Here is a 21,627-nt window from a genome sequence, read left to right on the forward strand (position 1 = left end):
CCAACTGTGCCAGAGAGAAGCGTGCTGGTCCTGAGTTGCAGGTCTGCTTCAGGGTGTGCCTTGTTCTGATGGAGCAGCCAGACAAGCAGCACCATGGAGGGCCAATGAGCAGGGAACTCAGAGTCTGAGTACCCCTTTTTCCTCTGCAGATCTTTAAGAGGAAAAGTTTGAGCCCACTCTCTGTCGAAGCCCCAACAGGGGAGAAGCAGCAGCTCCTGAGAACTCTAACTCAAGTGTCTCTCTTGGCAGCCGTGGCAGTGGAGCAGAACCGGAGGAAAAGAGTCTGAATAGAAGACAGCTAGCACTCTGGTCATCTCTGTTCTTCTCTCTGGAAGGCAGCCCGCCCAGAATATCCAGGCTCTGGGTCATGCAGATCCCCTGGGACCTACTGGCACCGTGTGGCTCCTACAGTCTGGGTCAGAGATGGGAAATGTTTGTATAGGAACAAGCAAGACAAAAACTGAGGGGCTGAAGGGAGGACAAAGGTGCACAGTGAGTAGAGAAGCAATACAGCACCTGCCATCTTGAGTTGGGTCTGTGGTGACAGCAAGTGCTCCAAGGGCTCTGGGAGCCTAGTTTCTTTGTCCTTAAGAAACCACCAGTTTACTGGAGACAACTTTTGGGCTCATGAAGATAGAAAGGCTCTTCAGCAGCCCCGGAGCTACTGACTGCCAGAGATGTGAGGGAAGGAAAAACAAACAGCTCAACCCACTCTTTTTGCTGGACTGGAAGCCTCTCAGCATTGACCTTGGCCAATATCTTATTTCTTCTTGTTTTGCTCTGCAACTTCTTCCCATGGAATCTTTTCCCTTGGAATTACACCTGATCTATGATTGTTTTATTTTTGTTTTTTCTTTTTCATTTAAAACATTTCCTTCTTTCTGAGATGATCTGATAGCTGGTATCTCTGGGTCAGCCATCTGCCTCTTCCTATTTAACCCTTTGCACTTGCTTGCTTTTTTCTCGATTCCTTTATTCTACTCGGGATTTAATTTTTTAAATACCCCAGATTTTACAAAGCGTGGCAATAGAATAAAAAACTGGAGTTTCTTTTCATACAAACTTATTTATTTGGATTTTTTATATTTAAAATTATTGATACATTCAAAGAGTAATTTTAATTTCTATAATTTTTGCTAACTGTGTCGAGTCACACTCGACATCCAAGTGCAAAGGGTTAAACCTGTTCTGTAGTGGCAGATTCCAGAACAGTTTCTAGGTCTGACGATTGTCTCTATCACTTACTAACTGTGTGACCTTGAGTAAGTTACTTCAATTTTCCCCTCCTCATTTTTTCATCTATAAATAGCAGAAATAATACCATTTGTCTCAGGATGATGATGAGAATTAAATAAGTGAATACAGGTAAAACATTTAGAAACTGTGCTTCATACTTCAGGGGCACTTGATAAGTATTAACTGTGGTTATTAAAATACTAAAAGAACATTTTATCCTACTAATGCAATTCTAGCATGATCTCTTTTTCTTAAAGATGGGGACAGTAGCCATTTCCATATTTATAATAATTTTTGTAATCTACAGCAGGGTCAGAAAACTATGGCCCATAGGTCAAATCTAGTCCACTGCCTGTTTTTTTAAATAGTTTTGTAAATTAGTTTTATTGAACAGAGCCATATTTATTCATTTACATATTGTCTATGGCTGCTTTTGCACTATGACGGCAAAGTTGAGTAATTGCGAAAGCGATTATACTATCTGGCCTTTACAGAAAATGTTTGTCAACTCCTAATTTAGAGTAAAACAAAGTTTCAGTGTTTATTTGAAAGGTCAGTGAATGACAGGATGGGAGAGAATTGTAATTTGTACCCGAACACCATCGTTTTTTGTTGTCTTTACTACTGGTTGCTGTGTGGATTCAAACATGTCACATTATCTTTCCACAACTCAGGTTCTTCATTAATAAAAATAAATAAGCACACATATAAGAAGGTGATCATAATTTTCAACATATAAACTTATATGCATGTTTTAAGTATAATAACATGCATAAAAGTTCCTGGTCAAATTTAAAATACTAAAAATATTTGGGGCATTAATCATTGACAAGTTTATCAAATCTAATCCATCTGTTCACCTTCTTGATGACAAAGTCTTGCAACAGGTCTAAACTTGCCCTTCCCAGGTTTATTCTGGGCCCAGGCCAGTACTGTGGCCTCTTTTAGCTGGTAATGGATAATTTCTCCCCATTTGAGTATTTAGAATAATGAATTTTGTTATGAGATACAAGGAATATATGATTAAGTAATTATTTTCTTTTCTCTCTGAAGGGTCATCATTAAAAAGTAGTGCTTTCCAGCCAATGGCATGGAAGCCGCACACACATAGCTCTACAGGGCCCTCTGCCAGCTGGTCTCATTAAATCCCTGACATGCTCTCCTGCATTTTGTTGTCAGAGTTCACCCCTTGACAGTTTTGTAGTTCTGTCCCAGGTTCACACCTCGTGTTTCTTCCTCTTGCTGGACTTCGACTCTTTTTGTTGAACAGAATTTTCTCTTGTGTTTAATTCCACATTTATCACACTTTTATGCCTTAAAGAAAAAGAACATTCCACAGTTGCTTTTCCTTTTTTTGAAAACTTAAGATCCTGATCCCTTCTCTCATCCCAGGCCAAGCTACAAGAAGGAATTGAGGTCTTGTCTACAAAATGATGGGTTTTCCTTTTTATAGGCAGCACCCTCCCTTCTGTTCTCCTGGATAGTGCACTGTGGTTTATCTATCATTACTCTTGGTGTCATATAACGGAATTCAGTTCTTTCAAAAGGCTGAGATTTTAGAAAATGGAGAATCATAAACCTAAACCCTGTGAATAAAGCTTGTGCTCTTCTGTGTGTCCCGCGATGGCAAGAGACATTGAGAACCCACAAGAAGAGTCAGTGTGTGGCAAAGTTTCCCACATGTAAAGGTTTTTTAATAACTTTCGTATCTGAACTGTTTTATCAAAAGCAGAGGGCATCTGTTCTTTGCATTTTGGGTAAGTAAAAAATTCTTATTCTGTATATTCTTACTGCCAATTATGATTTGGACAGGTTATAAACAACACTTCAGGGGATGGGGGCTTAGGGGTGGGTAAATTCACAACATTACATTACATTATTATTGCATTACAGATATTTGCTTCCATTCTTCCAATGAATGTTGTAATATATAGAACACTTGATTAATTGTAAACTAAGAGTAAACAGCTCAGAAATCTTTAAAATTCTGGCTAAAAAAGACATTTATTCTAATAGACATGAATAAAATTTTCTTCAAAAACAAAAAAAGCATAATTATGCTAGCTCCCCTTAACTTGTCTGATCAAACTCTTCAAGGTCACTTTCAAAAAGGAATTGGAGTTTCAGGTCATAAAGGAAAATAAACAGGGCTTCATAATCTCAAAAGTTTGAAAAGTTTCAATTTAAAAGATGACACATAGCAGAGAAGTTTACATCGATATAGTTTAAAAATACAAAAAAAAAAAAAAACCAACCCATGAATATTTTCACCTTCCTTCCCCATATCATCAATAGCTAAAGTTATTGCTATAATCTGTCCAAATTGCTAAAGATAATGACTGATAATCTACCATTAAAAAATAATGAAATTTAGTTTTGTCCTCCCTGCTCTTCTCTTTGAGTACTCTGATATAGAAGGACAGTCACTAAATATCAATAAATATCAATTTTTCATAGTGGTTCAAAGAATACACTTTAGAGTCAGATAGCCCTGCATTTAAACCCTATTTCTATCACTCATATGTGACCTTAGACACACAAAACTTAACCTCTCTGTACCTCTGTTTCTATATCTGCAAAATCAGGATCCTAATAACAACCTCATAGGGTTTTTGTTAGAATTAAATGAGACACATGTACATATTCACAATAGAATATTATACAGTTGTCAAAATAAGTGAATTATAGCCATACTCAATAACATGAATGAATTATAGTATTATAACATTTAATTAAAAAGGAAATAATAAAAGATAACTTACAGCATGATTATCTTTTAAATAAGGTTAAGAACAAATAAAATAAACATATTCTTTCCCATAGAAGGAAAGAGAATAATGACTATGGGGCTCAAGATCATGATTATCTTAGGCAAGGAAAGCAGCGGATGGACTGGGGCTGGGGAACTACATGGTTAAGTGTATACTGTTGTCAATGTTTTAGGGTAGGAGATATTCTGTTTTTATTATATGACTTAAAAATAGCTTATAGAGTGGGATATAAAAGAAGTTTATGGTAGGATATTTTTAGGGTATAAGATTCTCTGTTTTTATTATATTATTTAAAAATGGCTAAATAGAGTGGGGTATAAAAGCAGTTAGTTTAATGAATAGTGACAATGAAAACATGTCACCACTGCAAGAAAAAAAAAATATATATATATATTTGAAGAAGAGGAATAAAATAGCAAAAGGCATGTGATAGTCTCAATGGAAATTTCGAAATAAAAAATTCTATGATTATTTACAGGTACAAAGATGTTCTTGGTAAATAAATGAATTAGTTGTAGTGACTACTCCTCTAGTGGCTAAGAGTGTTAGTGCAACTTTAGCAAAAGACTAAAGACTGATGGGAATTATCTGGAATCCTAGAGACTGAGTTTGTGTGTGTGCATGTGCGTGCTCTCTCTCTCTCTGTCTTTCTGTATCTGATTCTCTCTTTCTTTCTTTCTTTCTGTCCCTTAAATCCTTTTAAATTTGTTACTAGGACCTAGCTGAAAATGATGTTGATGTTACTGTAAAAGCCAAAGAAAAAGTTAATGTCCTTTGGAAGCAATAACAAAATTAATGCAGAACTGCTCAGGGTTCCATCTATAATAATAGCAAATTTTAAAAATAAAAAAAAACATTGTTTTTAATATCTATGTATGAGGTATATGGATTGGTATATAGGTTGATAAATAATTGTAATAAATATCCTATTGCTATTTACAATTATCATTAGGTAACAACTTTGGGTTTAATGTTAAATTTCTATTCTTTATAAATGTGCCAATACAAATAGAAATAATACTTTACATATGTGAACTCATCATAACCCTGTGAAATGAATACTGTTGAAAGCCCATTTTACAGAGGAAGAGATTGAGATACTAAGGGTTCATACAAGAAACATGATCAAGGTCACACAACTAGACTGAGATTTGATCTAATCCCAAAGCTGGGTCCATAACCAGCTTACTAAAGGTATAATAAAGATGCAGTAGAGAAAAAATATATATAGAGAAATATATATATATATATATAGAAAAAAATATATATATTTCACAATATCCAGCCCACTAACTATCGGGATGCTTTATAAGGTACATGCGAAATTTTAATAACAACGAGGCAAATACCTGAAGACTCCATCTTCCTGCAGTGGGGCTCGGGGTGGGACAAATATAGATGAAATAACAAATCATCTGTGTATTAGATTTTAGATCATAAAACCCATTTGCCTTGGCAAGACACTTTCATTTAACTGCCAATTTAGTCTTGCCAATTAAACAGCAAAAGAGGAGTTTTTCAACCAAAACAGTTTATAAGTGTCTAACGTAGATACTTTATTAGGAAGTACTATGGTACTACCTTTGAGGGTGCTGTCTCTTGGGTTATGCAGGTAAGTCAGATGAGCCTACCTGTTTAGCAGAGGGAAGGTGAACCACACATAAATAAATTAATTCTCTGACAGATTGCTGAATGATTGCTGGGTGGGGTAGGATAAATAAAACCTAGTCCTAGAAGGCTTTGAGAAGAAATGGTTGCTTGGTCCCAAGAAGTTCTCTCCTCCTTGGTTTTCCTCTTTAAGAGCTTTCATGCTGAAGATTTCTTAACCATCAAATTCATCTTCTACAACACCAAAGCCTCAGGCTGACACCAGCTAGAACCCAAATAATGATTGCATTTACTGGAGGGTTCAAGTAGCCTGGCCTAGCTTGGACAATAAGGAAAAACATTTTAATGTTAAACTTTTTAAATAGATATTGTGTACACAATAGAAACAAACAAGGGGAAATACCTCTTTATGGACATCTGGTGAACATGAACACAACTGTATTGCTAAGATTGGCAATATTCTACAATGGAATATGCTTGTAGTGAGGAACCTCTTTTACTTTATTTCTTCCCTCCATAAATAGTTGACTCTTTCATATGCAAAAATTATCTTTCCTTTTGTTAGCATTAATGACCTTCAATTAAATCATATGCTTTTATCATATCAATTTATGGAAGTATTTTTAACCAAGTTATTTACAGAACATTTAGGTCTGTCTTTCAGAGTCCCCAGTAATCTTTAGTGTTTGCTGATCTGTCTTTAATTTATCAAAGTCCTCCCTCAACAAACATTGTACAAAACACACAAGCCGCAGACATTTCCCCTATACAATGTGTATTTGATATGCTTAACGTTCATCTTTATACACACAAAGATGTTGGCATATAAGAAATGTGGAGGGTGTCTATAAATTTAAGGAAACATTTAAGTGCACAGTGATACACAGATACATGGGTATAATACTTTATGTACTTGATAAATATTTCATCCCTATCATAAAGAGAGCTTTTTATCAACTTTGATTGTTTTTTTATTACCTTAAAGTATTGCAGTTGTTTCTCAGCATTCATTGTTCCTTCCTTTTCTTGTCTCAGACAGGAATTGAAGATGAAAAGCTCTGTATCTCTTAGCCACCCTTTCAGTTCTTTGATCCTGACCTCCAGCTGCCTTACCAGGCTTCCGCTTTCAGGAGAGAGCAAGTCACGTGGACCTGACCCACCGTGCCCTGCCATTGTGTCCTGGATCTTCTCTCCAAGGGTTTTCTAATGCATTAGATTAAAAAACAAAAAATAAAACAAACAAACAAAAAACCCACCACCAACAAAAAACAAAAACATAGATTAGCTTAGGCACCAAAAACACATCACAGTTTGGTTGATAACAAGAGCTACCCGGAAGTGTCCTGCTGTACCTGCCTCCTCATTACTGACATTCAGTTCAGATTAGCTCATTATTCCATTTACGATTCAAATTCTCAGACAGTGTATGTTGTTCTGATGACCAGTGGATGCTTAAGATCTCATTTACTTATACTGTCCTTTAACAGAAAGGAAATTTGGCCCAAAAGTTCACCATGGTCACAGATGAAAATTCATATGAATTCTCATGAGAGGAGTTTACAGTAAAAAATTCTTGTATAAAATGTTCAAGAGATAGAAGTCTGAGTTTAATCAATATACTAACAAGGCCAAGAGAAGATTGTAGAGGGAGAATTAAATTCCTTTTTTTTCCTTTGAAGTTCAATTCTAAAAACATGACCAAGGGCTTTTAAGAAAAGGTAGCCTCCTTGGTGCTGTTGTTGATTTTACCTGACTTGGAAATTGCTCAATCCCACAATTCTTTCCATTTTTCATTTGTGCGTGCTAGACTTTGTAACAACATGTATGTGTTAAAATAATCCCCGTTTCACTATGCTAGAAACCTACTTAGATTAACCACTAGGGTATGTGGATGTTGTTGGGGAGGATTCTTTTCTTTTTTTGTCTTTTTAGTGGAAAGCACTCAGAATCAATAGGCTTTAATCTATAATGATGAATTAAACTTACAAATATAAGCTTTAAAACACAAATAAAATTAAGTCAACAAACATTCATCTGCTGTGTAGTGTTCTGTAAATGGTATCTTTAGGAGATTGTAACAGAAAAAATAGCCTTTCTTGGCAACACCCTTGTATTTTCATGGTGCAAATATTGATAATTTGAAGACCCTCAGTGGAATCCAGATTTAGCTATTGTTTTTATGCTGTAACAAAAGTAGCAGCAGGAGGTGAAATCAATGCCCTTGGAGGGTAGGGTCACAAAAAAGAATTTATTGCCACTTTTTTGTTCTGGAACAGTTTGCAATCATAAATTCTTCATAAACAGAATACTTCAGAGAATGGTCCGTCTTCATAAATATACGACAGAGGACATCAATTTCATTTAATTCACAATTTGTGTCAGCACAGCAGATGCCAATGCCTGCCTTGATAGGGTTGTTTAATATGCAATTGAGACAGAGTAATATGCAGCACAGGGGACAAAATTTCACAGATTAAACTGTACGCACCACTGACATTTCATTCTAATGTATTTCCATTCCACACTGTTCACCTTAGATGAAAGTAATATTAAAAACCATATCCCTCTATTTTACTATTGTTAGAAGTTAAAATCCTTGTCTTTAATTTTTTTCATGCCAATTAAAATGTAATCATGCCAATTAAAACAGTATGCTTGGTGGTGTTAGTGTGGCACAGGTTTTGTTATAATCTTCCCTCGCCCTACTCTCGCCCCAAATCATTGCAAAACTGCACATTGTATTCAAACGGTATTTTTGTCAAAATGGCAACCATTTTTAGTCTCTGGTTCATAAAGGACAGCTAAATATTGTTTCTTTTTTCAATATGATGCTGATTTAAAATCTTTGTTGAGGAATTAATCTACGTAATACATTTTAAATAATTTTCTAAAATGATTATTGCTAGTTATCAAATTAGCAATAAATATATTAAAATGCAATGTAAGCAGACTACCACTTTATCCAACAAACACATAAAGTCACTGTTCTTATCTATTTGATAAAGAAACATTTAAAATGTTATATGTTAGCCACACTTCTCTTGTCTGAGATCAATGAATTCTGTAGAATTTAGTAGGTTCTGATTTAAATCACCATAGTATACAGTGGAAGCCATTAATTACTATTAAAAAGCAATGTAACAATAGGTTAGATTAAAAACTTTTAACATTTTAAGTTACTTTGCACAACTGCAAAGTGTAGTGAATTTAGATGAGAAGCAAGGACTTAAATTTGCAGATTTTTAATCACATAGATTAAGCATGGCATAAACAGAATATTGGCATTCTTCCAAGTCATTAAGGTACATGGAGAGCTTTTCATTTGAAATATTTTTGGAATATTTTTTCTTTAAAAAAATATTTTTAAAGGCAGAAAAATGGAAGGCATGCAAAATTATGCTCCATAACTGACACCAACTCTTACTTAGCTGTTGTAATTAATCATTTAGGTAATTGACAAATGTAGCTTACCCTTGATTTGAAGTGAAGGTAATTTAGGAGAGAAGCTGATAAAAAAAAAATACAGTTTAACTTCTCTCTCTCAGCTGTCTTCCAACAAAAGGACAGTACTGTCTCCTGCACAGTGCCATCCTGGTCTCTGGGTAACAGAATCTCTATATTGCCTTTTTGCCAGATTCTTGCATCTCAGTCTTTGGCTGAAACCCAGCCCATCATTGCGTGAAATGAATTACACGAAACTTTTTTTTTTTTTTTGGCTTTTGTTAAAAGTGAGCTGGAATTGAGGCACAAAACACAGGGTGATTTAATTCTGCAATTCAGATTTGGGTCAAATTTGCATCTTTGTTTTGGTGGCTTTAGTGTGACTTAAAAGCTATAGTGACAACTCCACTTTTCATCTTAAGGGTACAGTAAATAGTTAAACAGTGGATGTCTCTTACATGTACCTTCAGAATAAATTCTATTAACATTCATTCAAGCATGACAGTCAGTGTATATCAGATATAGTGTATTATAGTTGACTTGGTGCATACTCATAATACATGGCATATTTTACTTACTTTTTTATGTATTAAAGGACCAAAATTATTAAAATCTGAGAGGAGACAAGCTCAGAATAAAAAAAATCAACAGAAGAGGAAAAGCAGTGTTTTCCCCATAATAGCATGAATAGCTTGTTTGAAATGTAGGTAGTGAATTGAAAGAGAGAGATATTTGTGCCTCAAATTAGAAATCAGACAGATAGAGTACTTCACTACGCAAAAAATGTACACATAACCTACAAACAGTAATAAAAATGCAAATACCCCAAGCAGTTCCCATTTTTCATTAATTGAATCCACTTTTTCAAGGAGATCATTTGGTAGTAAAACGCCACCTTTCTTCAAAGCTTCAACCTTACTAAGCAGCTCCGTCTTTTTCAGGTGCCTGATGGACATTTCCACATTGTATCTCTAAAATAAAAAGAAAGAAACCGATATCATTAAGAAGAGAGGTGTTCTTAGAAAATCTTTGAGTATAGAGTTTATGATATCTATGGTATTAAAAGTTTTTGTTTCCAATAAAATTTATAGGGAGGCTAAACCTAAGTACTTCGAGTAGTTGATGAATATTGCTGAAAATAGTTAAATATATTATACACACATACATAAACATCTAAGTTATCACATTTAGTTGACTAAGATTTATGTCTTTTTAAACTGAAGTTTACACACACATTTGATACCTACATTAAAGCATTCCAAATAGGAAAATATGTGGTCTAGGGGGAATTAGTATTACAGTTAATTTTGGTCAATATTTGGCTCCTAAAGGAGTACAGTCCTAAAGGACCCAGTCTCAGAGTGGTGGAAATAAAATTGTCCATAAAGATTTTGTGACTTCCTCCTTATCTAGTAAGTTCTCTGAATTCTCAGTTAACATTTTATTTTCATTTTTTTTGTACTTAAAAACTTTGTGTGGGCTTGGAGAAAAGGTACATACCGAGAGAAAAAAGAAAACCAGTGTTTTAGGAATGGTTACAAACCCATGCTTCTTTATTGATTACTGTAAAATGTCCCAAAACATAACAGTTGATTACAGAACCCTCCTCCCCAATATACATTATATTCTAACAAACTGCCAAGTGAGCCTCTCCTAAAAGATGTTTTTGCTGGAGATAATGTAATGTTTTAAATATGACAGTTACTATAGTGATTCTCTTCAAATAACTCTATTTGGATAACTTCATAGTTAGTCCTATATTGTGGGTGGCATAAATGACTGGTTGCATTTTTTAAATGTGCATGCAAAAACACCTCTGAGCAGAAAAGCTAGATTTTGGTTAAAATATTAAACACATTTTACATTTTTAGAACATTTCCAAAATATAATGATAATTTCAAAACTTCTTTCTTTGTGGCACCAAAGTTAGGTCACTGAGTTCCATGGTAGCATTGTTCCTTTGCCCTAAATGAACAAGGTTGCCCTAAGATAAGCACTCTTATCAGATCTAATAAGAAAAACATTTGTCTGGAGAAAGTATCAAATAAGCAAATTCAAACATGCCCAAGCACTTGGGTGATTTTATTCACCTTGAAAGCATGATATTATAAGATTCCAAAATAAACTACAATTGGAAGCAGCTTAAAGGAAAAGAAGGTGTGAAATCACTGTTTTAGTTAATAGATCTTCAGCATTTGCTTGCATATGTTTGCATACTTTTGGTTTCATATTTTAATCTTTCACTTACACTAAACATGCACATCATTTGTATTATGTAAACTTCTCCAAATGTTAGTCATTTGTGGATCACAGAACAAAATGTTTTAAATGAGGTGATTTAAAGCATTTCATATTATTAATGAATGTTGATCTGGGTGTCAGAGTATCCAAAATTACATGAATATGCATAGTGAAGAAAATCAACGTTGCTTTAGAGCACTTTTAGAATTTGGCCTGTGATACATGAGAAATTCTGATTACATTTTCTAATGGCAGGCAATTACCAGGACCACATTACTCTAACACTTAAAAAATACACTGTCCACTCGAATTTTCTGGACTCAGTACTGAACAAGTATTCTGGAAACCTAGATAGTGTTTTATTTGTCAAAGTGATGACTGGAGGAGAGAGCAATCTGCTTTATGTAATCAGATGTAGCTAACAAAGATTTACATAATTAATTTTGTAAGACTTCAACATAATATTGGGGAAACTGGTATTTCAAGCAGGCAGAAGAATCCTATTCAAATCTTTTACTTATACCACATGTATTAATCGAAAGAGGGAGTCCTCTGGCTGTGCCACCTGGGAGTGGCCTCCACCAGTTACCACTTTAACTTGTCACAAACTCATCCCCTGACTTTACCTCAACTTTGAACAGATCTTACATAGTCAAGAAAGAGAATAGTTTAGATGTGGCCCATTAAAAATGACAGTTTTGTAAAAATAAAAATATAAAAAGCAATTAATTTAATTTTAGATGAAATAAAACAATTTTCTCTGTGAAATGTGGTGATGAGTAGTCACTGCAACAGCTATTATAATAAAAGGTTATTATATTAAAAAATAACTTGTCTTCATGTATGCTCTCTGTCTTTGCCACCATGTAGCCTACTGTATAAACCTGATGAAAGATGTGATTGATGGACAATGCCTTCAAACTGTAAAAGCTAAGCAAATGTACTTAATTGTTAGATGTACAGGTATGTGAATGAAAGGTACTAGAATTTCATGTAATTTAAGGTGAAAATATTTATTTTAAGTTTTTAAAGCACTCTGAAAGCTGAATCTGATATGATTTAGGGCCTCAAGCTGTATGTGTAATAATGCCAGGATGGTTATATTTTTGTTGATGCTAGTACGTTTTTGCTCTTCCCTCTCTAACGTCTTTTCAGAAGCATTAGATGCAGAGAATCAACTGCCAGCTCTATCAGTTCTCGGTCATCCTATCAAGTAGGGCTACTTTATCCTGTGGTGAGAAGATAATTTAATCTTCATATTCATTCCACCCACAGCAGTAAGTGAGCAGAGGCTGCCCCATTGTGTCCTGTAGTCTGGGGATGTTATGATATGGACCACTCTTCAATAGCCAAAAATGAGATTAGCAAAGTTAAAGTCAGATGGCTTTTCTTGAGTGCTAAGGTAAATAAGCATCCAGTATTTAATTTCCCCACAGCACCTGCTGTGGGTCTCTCTGTCTAGTCAAAAATAAAATATACTCTCTTGAAAGGGCATATTTACATTATTAAGTGTATTTGCTTGGCCAATTCAATTTTGACTAATGAAGCCTCCTAATAGATATGTGAATGATCTAAATTAAAGACACAGGCCACTACTATTCTAAATGCCACTCCTGTGTGTATAAAGAAAACTTTAAAAAAAAGAGTTAAAAATAACCACAAACACTAGCTCACTGTTTTAACTAAGAATTACCGAAGTTTTTAGAAAATTCTTACTGAGTGCTTACTTTTTAAAAGCACAATGTTAAAATTAAATTATAAAATGAAGCCAGTAAAAAGAAATTTCTGAAATAAATATACTTAGAAATGCATGAAGACTTGATTGAGATAACTTTTTTGACAGTTATGCTAAAGGCTCCCCCCCTCCAAACCTTTTTTTTTTGTTGTTGTTGTTAAAAATCACACCGAAAATTCTGCCCAAATGGAGACTGGAACAATGCCTTGAAACAGTGTTAATTGTCACCATGGAAACCAGAAGAATAAGCCATTTTGAAACTGGTATAGAAGGCACACATTGAGCAACTCAAGCATTTTTCTGCCTCCCTCAATGTTAAAGAACAAGATGCCTTGTCACTGTGAGGTCAGAGAAAGAAAACATCATGAAAGGGTTGTCGATGCTCACTGTCTAGTAAATAAAAAAATAAAAAATAAACTATATACAGCTAATACCATAAGACTCTATCCAGTGAAGCTTTTTGAAATAGAAAGATCATCAAAAGATGGCCAGGAATGGGGGGATGGCTTCCACCTAAGCAAAACTTCAGGGCTATATTATGTGAACCTTGCCCCCAAAGCTCCCTGGGAATTCTGCTGTTGTAATAAAACTTCAGAAGAGGAAAGAAAAAAGGCAGCATGATGGAATTCAAAATAATGCTCTAAAAGCACACAGAGAGATTAAGACATCCATTGTAAGACTTTTGTATGGTGCTTCTGTTGGTTATGCTGAAAAGAGACCAGACATTACTGAACGGAGAGTGAAGCTTTGGCTATGAGAAACACAAGAATTAAGCAAAGAATTTTCTTGATTATTAGAATAGGGCTGTCAAATTCTGTGTCATCAGGGTTTGAGTATTTACAGCTTACACAATTATTACTTTAACTGGACTTCAGGTGACTTTATATTAGAAAGAGTTAAAACAAAGAAAATGATCTAGTTATTAGAATGACACATTTGAATATCTTTGCAGGTTCAAATTAATACCACAAATACCTGTATATCCAGCAAGACCCTCCCCCTTCCCCAAAAACACCTGATATTAATAGACAGACAAGTGGATAGATAAGAGAAAATACACTGAAAAAAATAAAATATATCTTAGACTATCAGCAAGAAAACATATGCTAGGAACACACAAAAACATCAGACTACAGGAAAACTTATGTGTGAAAATACACATTTTTGCACAAAAATGCAGAAATGTGTCTGTCTATGACTCTCACATGTTTTCTGGCTAGTGTTTGCCCTCCTCATTTGAGGCTTCATGGTGGCCCCTCAGCAAGTCCATGCCTAATGCCATTCAGTGGTAAACAAAGAGTCTTTTTATATAAAAGTCCAGGGTCTACAGCTCAGCTGTACTTGTAGAATGCAGGAATCTGCTAGAGGCCAGTGTTGCCTTTGCAGCAGCTCTTGTGCTGCCCCCTTTTTCGGAGGACCAGTGTCCAGCATCTCAAAATACATATGATGGTCCACATGGAGTTTGTATCACCAACATTTCAGAAGATGTTCAAAATTAAAGAAGAGGGTTCAAGCCCAAGACAAATAATAGTCGTTATTTCTTGCAAACTCCTTATATTTTACCATTGGAATTTATGGTGAATAATTGCACAGAGAAATTATAAAGACTCCTACAATTGTCCTTGTAAATTAATAATAGGCTTTCTTGATTGGGATAAATTTGCTGCTGAGCCTTTGGAAAAATTAAAAAGTGCAATGTCATTTAAAATTGCCAGAACTCGCACAGCAAATTACATCTGAGGTTAAGAATTGAGTTTTTCCCCCTCTTCTAGCTTATTCCATTTGCATGATCTGGAAATCACATTACATTGGCCATGTATTGTTAATTGGACATAGATTGCATTATCTTTAATATAAATCAAACTACAAATATTAAAATGAATTGCAAATTCCCTAATAGAAGATCATAAAACAATCTTTTTTAAAGTATCTCCCATTAATAATTTAATTCTAATTATATCACTCAGAGAACTTAAGTAGGAGAACTTATTTCTCCAATCATTTCTTTTACATAACAAATAACTAAGCCTTTTAAAATAAATATAGCCAGAGGAGAATTCATTGTTATAGAACAAAAATAAAAACATCAATAACTGAAAACTTTTCATGTCAATTTAATATAAAATATTGCATAAGAACAACAAGTCTATCTGTCTTCTCCCTTTCCTGTTCATGTTAAGGGTGAGAAAAAAGTCTCTTCTAGGCAAGATTCACTAAGTTTAAGAACTATTGTGATCATATCCTGTAAAATTATAAAATTGATCATTATTATTTTATTTGCTTTTTAAAAAAGGTTCACTAGCCCTTAGATATTTCTATAAATTTGGTATCTTTCTGAAGCCTTTGCATGGCCTTTAATGAGTTTATATTAAATATTTAATACTGTTTAGGGCATATACACTACTACCAAAAACAGTTATATTCCCAGCAGTCCCACTGTTTCAGGCAGAGGACTTGATTGATCCTCCTAGCCTGAATTGAGTAGAATGAAAAGAAGCAGTTGGAAAATAGCTGCAATCATTTAATGCAGATGACCTCTGACAGCCTCGCAGCTCTTCTATCTGAACAGAAATTTGCATGGGGTCTCTGTGCAGAGGAACAATGTAACCTAAATGGTAGACAATCTTTATTCTAATGAAGTGGGTGTCAAGGTCAATGTAAAACTGCAATGATAAATGGTGCACCACTAGGCAAGAGAAGTTGCATAGGCATTGTAGTGCTTTCACATTAATTGAAGACTGAAATGCACTGCATGAAAAGCACAAGCCTCTCTTTTCACCACAATGTGTTAATGCGCCAATACCAAAATGATTTCTTAAAGATGTTTGCCTATTGACATGTATTTTATTGTAAAAATAACACAAATAAGGAATTATGGCAAAAATGGACATTTTAAAATTTAGCATTTTTCTGGAATTATAAAAATTAAATCAAATGTCCCCAAACAACGTCTTGACACACCTAATGTAATTCCTTTGATCCCTTTTTCTTTTCTTTTTCTATTTAGACCTGTCTTTAATTAGTTTCAACCAAGCAATCTTTTATAGAACCCTTCATTGGGTACTTTCATGTTGAGCAAACTGTAAAGGAGGACCGAGGAGAGGAGAATCATTTAAATATTATTTTCCCCCTCACTTCTAAGTTTTCTGCTTAGTCTACAGTTAAGATCTTCAGGTGTTGTTTGTCCTGGATGAAAATGTAATGAAAAGCCTATGGTTCATAAAAGAAAATAACTATTTTCTACTGTGGGAACTAGAAAACTATAATCTGGTTGTTTGACATTGCCAAAATGACTATACACCAATAATTACAAAATTTCTTCAGTTGATCTAGCAATTCTGTGGCAGTCAATAATTTTCATCCTATAAAAATAAGGACAATAAGCTGCTTTTTAAAAATCCTGATCTACTTAAGCCTGTAGAGGAGACATTGTTTGCTAATACGCTCATTAGCAACCCAGCACTTTAACTTCATCAATTAAACAGGAAATGGAGTTGCACCATTAGTTTCACAATTTGTTATTAAAAAATACTGATAAAAGCATATTACTAACCATTTGAGAAACATTTCCAGGCTCAACTCATAATACGTTATAAACTGGATGCATTTTTATGGTTGACTTTTTTTTCTCAGATTCCAGTAAACTCTGCTGTAGCTACCTTTCCAACACTAAGCTTCCTGCTACAAATAGATTTTAATAATGCAATTACAGTTATACTAGTCAGGAATGGTCTGTGGGCGGTAGGTCTGCAGTCTTGACAACCAGAAGACTATTAATATCCTTTACTATAAAATAGATGATATTGCTAGTCTGCAACGCTGATGTAAAAACAAACTGTTTCAAATAGAAATGAACATTCCTGAAATGATAATTCAGAGAAAAAAATGTTAACATGAAGAAGGATAGTGAAAAAGAAAAAAAAAGTTACTGATGAAACTGTTTAAAAAACTGTACAGCTTCATCTGTGTGTGATTTGTCAGGTCTGAAGCTTTGACGTGCCCAAGGGGCAGACCCCAGCGGGGAGTAGGCTGCCGAGCTAAATAGCTGTGAAAGAAGTCTTAATGTAGGATGGAATTCAAACTAACCTTGACATGACCTCAGGAAAAATATGCAAAAAGTAAAATGAATGCTCTCTGCAAGATACATCCTAATTTTGTGGTGGAGCTGGTTAGTTTTACAAACATAACTGAGACCTTAAAAGAAAAATAGAAGCTAGTAAAAGGGGAAAAGTTTAGAATTCAGGCAATAACTGTAAGTAGGCATGATGTGTTACTGTGAAGGCATGTGAACCGTTTGGAAAGAATCCAAATAAAAACCCACACCGAACAATATTGTTGTCAGCCTGTCTATTCAGGAAAATTGTTTTTTTTTTTAGGTTGAATATAAATGACACAAAGCCAAGATTACATCATTGCATTACAAAGTCTGTTGTGGCTTTTAGCTGAACAAGCCCCATGGATCTATTGGTTTAGGGGAGTAATTTAGTAAGGAGGTTTTAATGTGTTATTTTTCCTCCAGTGTCAATAAAAAATAGAGAAATCTAAGGAAGAAATATTCGCATGCTCGCTAGTCTATTTCTTGCTTTTGATCTGTATTTGATAAGCCAAACTCCAGTTTTAGTTGATGCATTTATTCTTGATTTGAGTCTATTATAAATTTTGCCTGTTTAGAAGTGATCAGCTTAGTAGGAAAGCATTTGCTCTAGAGCTCCCCAGCCAAGAACTGGCTAACTCACTGGATATATGGAAATTTTAATTGAGTGTCAACCTGTGTAGAAATTCAATCCTATTACCTTCTCAATGCAATTTTGTAGCAATACCAGTTATTTACTACACTAGTAACCAGATTTTAAACATAATTAAATTGCTAAGAACATACACCCAAAATCTAATGACTTAAATCCCTACACCAAGGATGTGAATGCCTAGATCAGGTGTATGTATTTCCATTAGATTTTCATAAGCATAAATTGAGCAGATGGATGCAATCATTTAGAAGCACAGAAGTACAGGAAGTTTTGCTGAGAACCTGTTGAACAACCATATGTAAAGATCACTGATTAATGGATGTCATGTCATAGGTTTCTTCTTTGGTCCGTACGTATTCAGTATTTTATTAATGACATAAATAAGGAAAATATGACTATAACATATTGATCAGACTGATAGATTATACTATTCTCATTGATCAATAAAGAATAATAAATATTTTAGCTTAGAGATCATAAACACAAATACCTGAGGATAGTGGTATACTAGAGAACTGGCTCTCAGGGAATAAAAAAGAAAGGAAAGAAAAAAACAAAAAGAAAAAGCCCCGATTTGTAGCGTTTGTTGATTTCCTTGGTATAAATATTCCCACCATGGCTGATGCTAATCTACCAATGGTTGTTACTTTGGCAAAATTCCTGAATATTTAATGATACACTTTTACAAGCCAGCATTAGCCAGCTCTAACACTCCAGTATCAGGCAGGTGATATAAAGGAGTTGAGTAGGGCAGGGATAAGTCTTCTTCTCTTTCATATTCTAAGTATTGTTAGTGTCAAGAGAACTATTTTCTCTACTAAGAGATAAAAATGCATAAATGTGGTTATTACTAACATCCAATACCAGTGAGGAGATAACTGTGTGAAGTGTGAAGGATGGGACAGCATATACACCATCTTAAAGGGGCAATCCTTACTCAGCTCTGCCAATTCTTCCTATATGGGAATATGGCTTCAGTATGGCTGCAGTACAGCCAGGTATATTTTTTAAGAGAAGCCAAAAATATATACTTTCATGTAAAATCCCATAATTTTTATATGTTTAATTAAAACTTTTTAATACACAGACCAAACTGTGTCTCTAACTTGGATCTAACTCTGCTGGCAACTACTTCACAATGTCTATTTCAGATGACAATAGACACTAAACGGAACAAAACATGCTGGCATAATGGATTAAATCTAAGAAGAAGAAATGACAAATGTCAAGCCTGACAGAATTAATAACCACCCCATCTCACCCTACCCCACGCTCCCCTCCAAAAATATAAAAATTTTAAAATTGCATAAAGAATAGAGGTGACTAGGTTTCAATTGCCTTTGGGTTCAATATGAGTCAACAGATAATGGAAAGTAGATGCAAGAAAAAGAAACAGACTGGACTCAGTGGCTCACTCCTGTAATTCCAGCACTTTGGGAGGCCAAGGTGGGAGGATCACTTGAGGCCAGGAGTTCGAGACCAGCCTGGGAAACATAGCAAGACCACAGCTTTACAACAAATTTTTTAAAAAAATTAGCTGGGTGTGGTGGCATTTGCCTGTAGTCCCAGCTACTCAGGTAACAGATATATTAGCTTGACTGTAATTTACTGGGCCCAAATCTGCATTCCAGGTTCTGCTTAGGTTCCATATCCCAAAAGGGACCTGGATAACATATTAAATGTCCAAAGGAGAGCACTCAAGGAAGAGAGAAGATTCAACACTTCCCCAAGGGTCAAGCTGTTGAAAGAACTAGAGGTATTTAGGCAAAGAGCAAATAAGAGTTAGAGGTGAGAGAACAGAGGGAGGACATCTTAGCAGATTTTGAATATTTAGAGGACTTTTAAATAGAAAATATTAATTTGTTGCACCTGACCTCAGAAGTCAGGCTGGGCATCAAAGGCTAAAGTATAAGTAGTAACACAACGTGGAAGTTAGTGAGCTTCCATTCACCAGAGGCATTCAGGCAGAGACCTGAACAAATCTACCTGGCTGGGATATTTTATGGGATAATGAGGCAATGAATGATGATTGGCCTGGAAGATAAGAGTTTAAAGTTCCTCTTTGTTTTAGAAAGGTGAGCTTCCTTGGGTCCACATACATAATATCAGCCATGACAATCATATTATACTGTGTAGAAGAAATGCCAAGATTGAAAAACAGCAAGTTAAGAAAAAGCCGTCACTTGCTGGAACAAGACTCAGATGCAAATTCTAATGCAGAAAAACCTGGGAAAACAACAAAGAGGCAAAGACACAATCACATAAAATGTAAGCTATGTGATCTAAGCTCAAGATAGGACATGGAGAAACAAAAGAAGGGGCAAGGTTAACTGAAAATTCTGAAACCATCTTCAGTCCATCCTAGTTTACAGAGGTATTTCATTGAATTTGAGATATCGAATAAAAGTTTTCAAGTCCTTTTATTTGATAAACATATTACAGGAGACTTCTACTACAGGATTTATGTGGTCAGGCCCATATTTCAACAAGGGCCTTCCTGTAGATATTTTTAAAGACATAAACTTCACAAATGCCACTCAAAATTTTCCATCAATGTGGACCTTTCTCCAACAGAATCTAAGAAGTGGTTATAACCCTTAACACCAGTAGCATGGGCATAATGGCAGTCTCTCTTCCATGCTATGAAACTTCATGGTTGTACTTTATTATATCAAAAATCTACACATCTCAATGATTTTTCTGCACATTCCAATACACTTCAGTGATGATGTGGATCATTGCTATAACACATTATGACTGCTCTAATTACGGTTTCATTATAATGCACCATATCAGGGCTTTTGTAATGTCATGTCAGCATATAGTAAGAATAGTTATGCAATTATGTAGTATCTATTAGAGCACACAATGTAGGATGGAAAAAAACTTGAGTAGCAATTAATGTAATGAAACTCCGTTTTCTTCTTCAAAAAACTCCCTAATTTAAAAGTACCATTTCTTTTGTTTTTCATCCCCAAACCTAAATGAATATCTTTAAACACAGCTATTTTTGTTTAATTGGGCACTAATTATAAATTTTTTTAAGAGACAGGGATCTCGATATGTTGCTCTGGTTATTCACAGGTGTGATCTCATGCACTATATCCTCTAACTCCTGGGCTCAAGCCATACTCCTGCCTCAGCTTCTGAATAGCTGGGACTACAAGCACACACCACCATTCCCAGCACCACTATATAATTTGTAATTTAATGGACTTTTAAAATAAGCAAAATAAGAAGAAAAAGAGAAAAGCCCTTGACTTTAGCTGTTTTCCATATATAACAAAAGAGTAAATTTACCTCTATATGCTATAAGAAATCCAGTAACAATTTAAGTGTAGTAAAGTCCCCTGAAAGGTTACTATTATGTAAAGTTCAAACACAACAGTTACATTCTTCTGTCTTTCTTTACCTCTTGTGCAGACACAGCACTTTTTGCTTCACACCCCAAAAACCTGATTGACCAGCATTGTCATAACCAAACTAATATTAAAATGAGATAAAGCACTGATATCCATATTTACACCTCTAAACTATGACCATAAATATTCACTGCCTTTAGTATAGCTGCACAAATCTACCCAAATATGTATAAAAACAGAAATCTTGTTTGTCCTGTAAATCTGAAGAATAAACTTCAAAGGATAACAGCTATGTCTTCTTTGGTCGACTGTGGAGTATCTTGAATATTTGTGACCTTCAGGAAACCCTGAGTCAATGAATAGTTTCTCAAACTAAGTGATATGTGAAGTGCTATCTGTTGTTTTAACATACAATCATAGAAGAATTATATGTCAAAGCTTACCACATATCTTTATAGCTGAATTACAGGCCTGTTCAATTCCAG

General features: G+C 34.8%; 1 protein-coding gene across 2 annotated transcripts in view; it reads right to left on the reverse strand.

Annotated features, from left to right (window-relative positions):
- Window positions 1-21,627, reverse strand: part of AKAP6 (A-kinase anchoring protein 6) — a 465,422-nt gene that overhangs the window by 85,878 nt on the left and 357,917 nt on the right. For both annotated transcript variants that reach the window (XM_012773426.3, XM_012773424.3), the window contains 2 exons: window positions 9,881-10,027; window positions 6,594-6,818 (listed from right to left, as the gene is read on the reverse strand). In XM_012773426.3, coding sequence (XP_012628880.1) covers window positions 6,594-6,818; window positions 9,881-10,027 — 372 coding nt within the window. The remainder of the gene's footprint in view (window positions 1-6,593; window positions 6,819-9,880; window positions 10,028-21,627) is intronic.

This window comes from Microcebus murinus, chromosome 6, assembly GCF_040939455.1.
Source record: "Microcebus murinus isolate Inina chromosome 6, M.murinus_Inina_mat1.0, whole genome shotgun sequence".
Taxonomy (NCBI): Eukaryota; Metazoa; Chordata; class Mammalia; order Primates; family Cheirogaleidae; genus Microcebus; species Microcebus murinus.